General features: G+C 30.8%; 1 protein-coding gene across 1 annotated transcript in view; it reads left to right on the top strand.

Moving 5' to 3' along the window:
* Positions 1-2,481: 2,481 nt before the first annotated feature.
* LOC149240410 (cysteine-rich receptor-like protein kinase 2) overlaps positions 2,482-6,000 on the top strand; it is a 57,969-nt gene continuing 54,450 nt past the window's right edge. The window contains exon 1 of the mRNA XM_089370165.1: positions 2,482-3,074. Within this exon, the coding sequence (XP_089226291.1) occupies positions 2,591-3,074 (484 nt within the window). The 5' untranslated portion in view covers positions 2,482-2,590. The remainder of the gene's footprint in view (positions 3,075-6,000) is intronic.

Here is a 6,000-nt window from a genome sequence, read left to right as displayed (position 1 = left end):
GGTGGAAAAATTAGTTAGTCAGAATGTTTAAATGGCAAAGATGCATCTATTATAGAGTTAGCCATTACTAAATAGCTGTTATGAATTGGCTTTTAAAAAATAATTGAATAAATTTATTATTATTTTGCTATGTTTTATTTTAATTTATTAATATTTTTAATTAAAATAATATTGAATTCAAAATTAGTTAGATTAATTTAATAATATAATAAGAATTGAATATTTGTAAATATATAATTAAAAATAAGTTTAATATGGTTAGATGGTCAAAGACCAGGTAAACCCTAAAGACGTGAAAGGGGTGTACTCCATCCCATGTTCTGGTGGGATTCCCTACATTGGGGAATCCCATATTGGGGAAACTGGTCGCTTCATTAACCAAAGAATCCAAGAACATGCAGCACACATTAAACACAACTGCTCTCGTTACTCGGCTTTAGGTGAACATGCAGTGAAATCCAATCACCATGGTCATTGCCAAGATTAATCACTTCCATCATAGGAAGCTTCGAGAAGTCATTGAAATTGAAAAATGTAAGCCTCAAGAAGCCATTGAAATTGAAAAATGTTTTATTAATATTAACAGGAATGATGGTTGGAAGTTAAGTAGAAAATTGAAAAATGTAAGCTTTGAGAAGCCATTGAAATTGAAAAATGTTCTATTAATCTTAATAGGGACAATGCTTGGAAGTTAAGTAGAAGTTGGATCCAACCCTCTTCTCATAATTTTTTTTTTTTAAATTAATAATTGATTATTTTCATTTTTATATTGCAATTTATATCCTCTTTGACCTACCTATTAAAATATTATTCAATCTTTTTATATAATAATATTTAAATATAATTGTTGAATATTATTCATTTTTAATAATAACCATATTAAACTTATTTTAATTATATATTCCATTCTTATTATATTGTTGAATTAATCTAACTAATTTTGAATTCATTATTATTTTAATTAAAAATATTAATGATTTAAAATAAAACATAACAAAATAATAATAATTTTATTCAACTATTTTTAACGGGCTGCTAACTCTGGAACAGATGCATCCTTGAGATTTAAACATTATGATTTGCTGATTTTTTCACCTTTGTGCTCATCATGAACCACAAACTCATGATGTGATTAATCCAAAATAATTTATCAAAATTAGTAGGGATCACAAAAGTCTAAAATCAAGCATTGTTTCTCTTGTTATTTCCATATTGCTTTTCTTGTTATGAATTTTGAATAAGAAACTTGTTGTTTGGTGAAGTCTTGTTTTTTTAAAGTTTGTTGAGATTGTTAACTTTTAAGTTGTTATTAAATTAAGGATGAATATTTTTACTGCACATTTTTTGATAAAATGTTATTATGTTTCTACCATCCTTTTGCTGCAAAAAATATCCAAGTTTTTTTTTTTTCAATTTTCTTTAGAGACCATTTATTTGCTAGTTTCACATCTTAGATAATGGGAACTAGTTGTGCAATTAAAATATTAGTTTTTCCTTTGGTTGAAGATGTCAAATACTCTTTAGCATCATGCTTCCATATGAGGTGAAATTCCTTAATATCATATGTTTTTCTACTTACTTGCTTTATCCACATTCTAAATTTTTTAAAGTCACATAGATCTATATTGATCCATATTTTCAATCTTCTTTAAATAACTTAATCATTAAAATCTCAATTAAAAACATACCAATCTCAATTAAAAATTTATCATATAAAACCATTAATTTAACCTCAACTTAAAAAAAATATCATAATCATGTGGGAACATTGATTTGACCTCAACTAAAAAAGAATATCATATAAGACATTAAGATGGATGCTTTTAGTACCTTTTGTGATTATATGGATGATTATAGGACTTTAACACTACTAGTGATTAGATGGTTGTTTTTGAATTCTAACCATTTGTGGCTTGCAAAGTCATTTTAGGACTCTTATTAAAACATGTGGACTTGGTGACTTGGGCTACATGGATTGTTATTGTCATGTATTGACTAACAAATATAGTTGATATTTAAAATAGATCTATATTAATTTATATTTTGAATATTCTTTAAATAACTTAATCATTGAAATCTCAATTAAAAACATACCAACCTGGATTAAAAAATCTCATATAAAACCATTAATTTAACCTCAACTTAAAAAATATAAAAATATATCGTAACCATATGGGAACATTGATTTGACATAAACTCAAAAAGAATATCATATAAGACATTAAGATATATCATATAAGACATTAAGATCTACATTTTGTGATTGTATGGATAATTTTAGAACTTTAAAACTTCTAGATGGATCTCTTTTGAATTTTCACCATTTGTGAATTGCAAAGTCATTTGAAGACTCTAAAATTACTTGTCATTAGATAGATGGCTTCTTGAATTTTTGCCATTTCTGATTTGAAAAGTCTTTTTTAATTATTAAAATATGTGGGCTCGGTGACTCTAGGCTATAAGTTTAGTGCATGGGTTGTCATTTCCAAAGTTGACTAGCAAATAAGGTTGAATTTTGGATTCACTCTTTAATGACCTTGGGTTGAGGAGGAGCTCAACTTAGCAGAATACAAATTTTTCTCTTTTCTGAATGCAGATGGAAAAAGAAAAGAACGTTCATGCAGTCGGGGCAATGGCCGCGAGGATGAGCCTGTTACTTGTTCTCTGTGTGGCTGTCCATATGCCTCTCTCAGTGGCTGAGCCGTACACTAATATGGTTTCGTATAGTTGTGGAAATCACAGCGAATATAGAAATGGTAGCGCCTTCCAACATAATCTAAACAAGGTTATGAAAAGACTTGTGAAGAGTGCTTATTACAGCGCATACAACACTTCCAGGTTTGGTGACGAGGGTTCCAATAGTGCTGTTTATGGTCTTGTCCAGTGCTTAGCAATTCTAGAGCACCATGAGTGTCATCGGTGCGCATCTACGGCGAAGACCAGGCTTGTTCAGATATGCAACGGCACTTCCGGAGACATTCGACTAAACGGCTGCCGCTTAGGTTACGACGAAAATCCGGTGGATTTTGCCTCTGTGGTTTGGTCTCAATGTCAAAATAACAAATATAGAAATGGTACGTAATCAAATTTGTTAAATACTTCCTTTAGAAAAAGATTCGGATGCCGAGTTTTACTTGGTAATCTTAAAAAACACTTCAAAAACCCCAACAAATTTAATTTTTAACTCTGTGTATTACAATTTTTAAAACCCTTATTTTTACGATTTTTTCATGTTATTTTTAATATGTCAGAATTGATTGGGATACAGATCTCGTATCTATCTATTTAGAAATGTCCTATCTATCTTATTCTATTTACAGATTTCCTATCTATCTATCTATTTACATATGTCCTATCTGTTGATCTAGAGCTCCTGCTCGTACAATTATGATTTTGAAAAGCGTGACCGGAGCTAATCGTGAATCTAATCGTTCATAAAATGAAATGAACTGACTGGAGCTAATCGTGGATAATTGATAAAATGAAATGGAGTCATCTATGGAGTTCAAGGAATTGAATTGTCTGATTGTTAAAAGTGACCGGAATCAAGGTAAAAAAATTTAAAAAAATCTTGTAAATGAAATGTTTGAATCGTGTTTTTTATGGTGGAATGGATTCAGCACCATCAAAAACATCTAGAGCACTTAAAATTATGAATTTTGGATTCAGCACCATGAAAAAAACATGTACAGCACTTAAAATTATGAAAATGGATTCACCACCATCAAAAACATACTTAAAATTATGAATTTTAGATTCAGAACCATGAAAAACATTTATAACACCTAAAATTATGAATTTTGATAGCTTTACTTAGATTTACAAAAATGGCTAGCAATTATTTTTCAAAATATAACTTAAATTTCCATAACTTTCAAAGCAAAAAACAATTTTTAGACTAATTCAAATTAAATAAATATACATGTTTTTAGGGATGGGTCTCCAATGGAAGTTCTTACTTAAGAAGGTGAGGGATTGTCGATCGACCGCACACAGAGGGACTGAGTCACTCGACCCTGGCAATGTGCCCTACATGCAACCGCTAAGCATGCATTATTTTATTATATTTTAAATAAATTTACATTTAGTTTTATTTATATATTTATTTAAATAAAATAATATATGTATAAAAATATAAATAATTGAAATAAAATTAAAAAATGTAAAAAAATATAGGATGGATGGGTGTTTCTTTATCATTTGTTATGAGTGGTGAGCATTACGAAATGTTTCAATAACAAATACTTTCTGCAGATAGTCGTTTGTTAGTCATGTCTTTTCATATTCTTTGGCTTTTCTAGGTTGGGGTTGTTGGTCAACTCATGTCATATCCTTTTCTCATCTTATTAGTGGTTTCAAGTGCAACTTAGTTTGCGAGGTTGTTGTAAAAATTAACTTGGATTGGTGTTGTAACATAAGGTGTTGCAACACAGGAACTGTACTGGATCCACTCGAAAAATGTTGCAGCATGGTTTCCGAGTCGGTGTTGTGACATGGTTGCCTGCAGGAATTACAACACTGTACAATTTCATCCATGGGAGGTTTTGCAACAACACATTGGTTCTATCCATAGTAGGCATTGTAACAACAAAGTTGTTCCCTTTTATCCCACGACAATCCGAAGGAGTGTTTCATTAGAAGTAACAAAAATAAATATTAAGAACCTGCAAATCACACAGACAAGTTTCAACATATGTTATCTCATTTTCTTTTCTTCTAACACATTACGTGCGCACTAGATTTCACATGATATGCATCTAATTGTGCCCTAAATATTTTCATAAATCTCATTTTCTTTTCTTCTAACACATTACGTGCGCACTAGATTTCACATGATATGCATCTAATTGTGCCCTAAATATTTTCATAAATGGGCTTTTATTATATATCTTTTTCTTAAAAGAGAATTTTTAAGAATGAAACATCCGACGTAAATATTTTCATAAATGGGCTTTTATTATATCTCTTTTTCTTAAAAGAGAATTTTTAAGAATGAAACATCCGACGGGGATTTTCCCCTTATGGGAAATTTTTGAGTCATTATCAGACCATCCTTTATTCAGCCATCTTAAAAACGCTTCCTTGGATAATGGCTTGTGATACAGTTGAAGCTCGTGCCCATTTTCCATCAATGGAGTTCTTTTTTCATCAATGGTACAAAGCTTGATGGCGTATTGTTATATGTAGTAATGATCTCATATGGCCCTAGCCAACATGGATGAAAGTTTCCTTTAAAGACTTTGGATCTTAAATCAAATAATAAGGCCCAATATTCGACTTTGGATCTCATCTTCTTTATGAGCTTGTCATGCCACCGATTCCTTTGTTGCTGAATAATAGTTGTCTAATGTTGAGTAGACTCTACAAAGTTTATCTAGCTCATTGATTTGGAGAAGTATTTGTTTTCTTTAAAGACTTTGGATCTTAAATCAAATAATAAGGCCCAATATTCGACTTTGGATCTCATCTTCTTTATGAGCTTGTCATGCCACCGATTCCTTTGTTGCTGAATAATAGTTGTCTAATGTTGAGTAGACTCTACAAAGTTTATCTAGCTCATTGATTTGGAGAAGTATTTGTTTTCTTTAAAGACTTTGGATCTTAAATCAAATAATAAGGCCCAATATTCGACTTTGGATCTCATCTTCTTTATGAGCTTGTCATGCCACCGATTCCTTTGTTGCTGAATAATAGTTGTCTAATGTTGAGTAGACTCTACAAAGTTTATCTAGCTCATTGATTTGGAGAAGTATTTGTTGTTGCACCTTAGATAGATTCATGCCCAGTTCCATTATTGTCCTCAAGGTTTGTACTTTTGTCTCTATTGGTAAAAGAACTCTTTCTCCATATAGTACCTCCTATAGAGTGTAGGTAGCGGTTTTTCACTGTGTAGTTTGGTAGGTCCAAAATGCGCTAGTTAGTCTATTTGCCCAATCTTTGAGGTGGAGTTATATAGTTTTTGAAATGATGGTCTAAGTTATCTTATTTTCCCCTCCTACT

This window comes from Pinus tabuliformis, chromosome 8, assembly GCF_031772625.1.
Source record: "Pinus tabuliformis cultivar Carrire ecotype Pingquan chromosome 8, CPIR1, whole genome shotgun sequence".
Lineage (NCBI taxonomy): Eukaryota > Viridiplantae > Streptophyta > Pinopsida > Pinales > Pinaceae > Pinus > Pinus tabuliformis.
The sequence above is the reverse complement of the archived record's forward strand: the minus strand, read 5'-3'. Positions and strand labels throughout refer to the sequence as shown.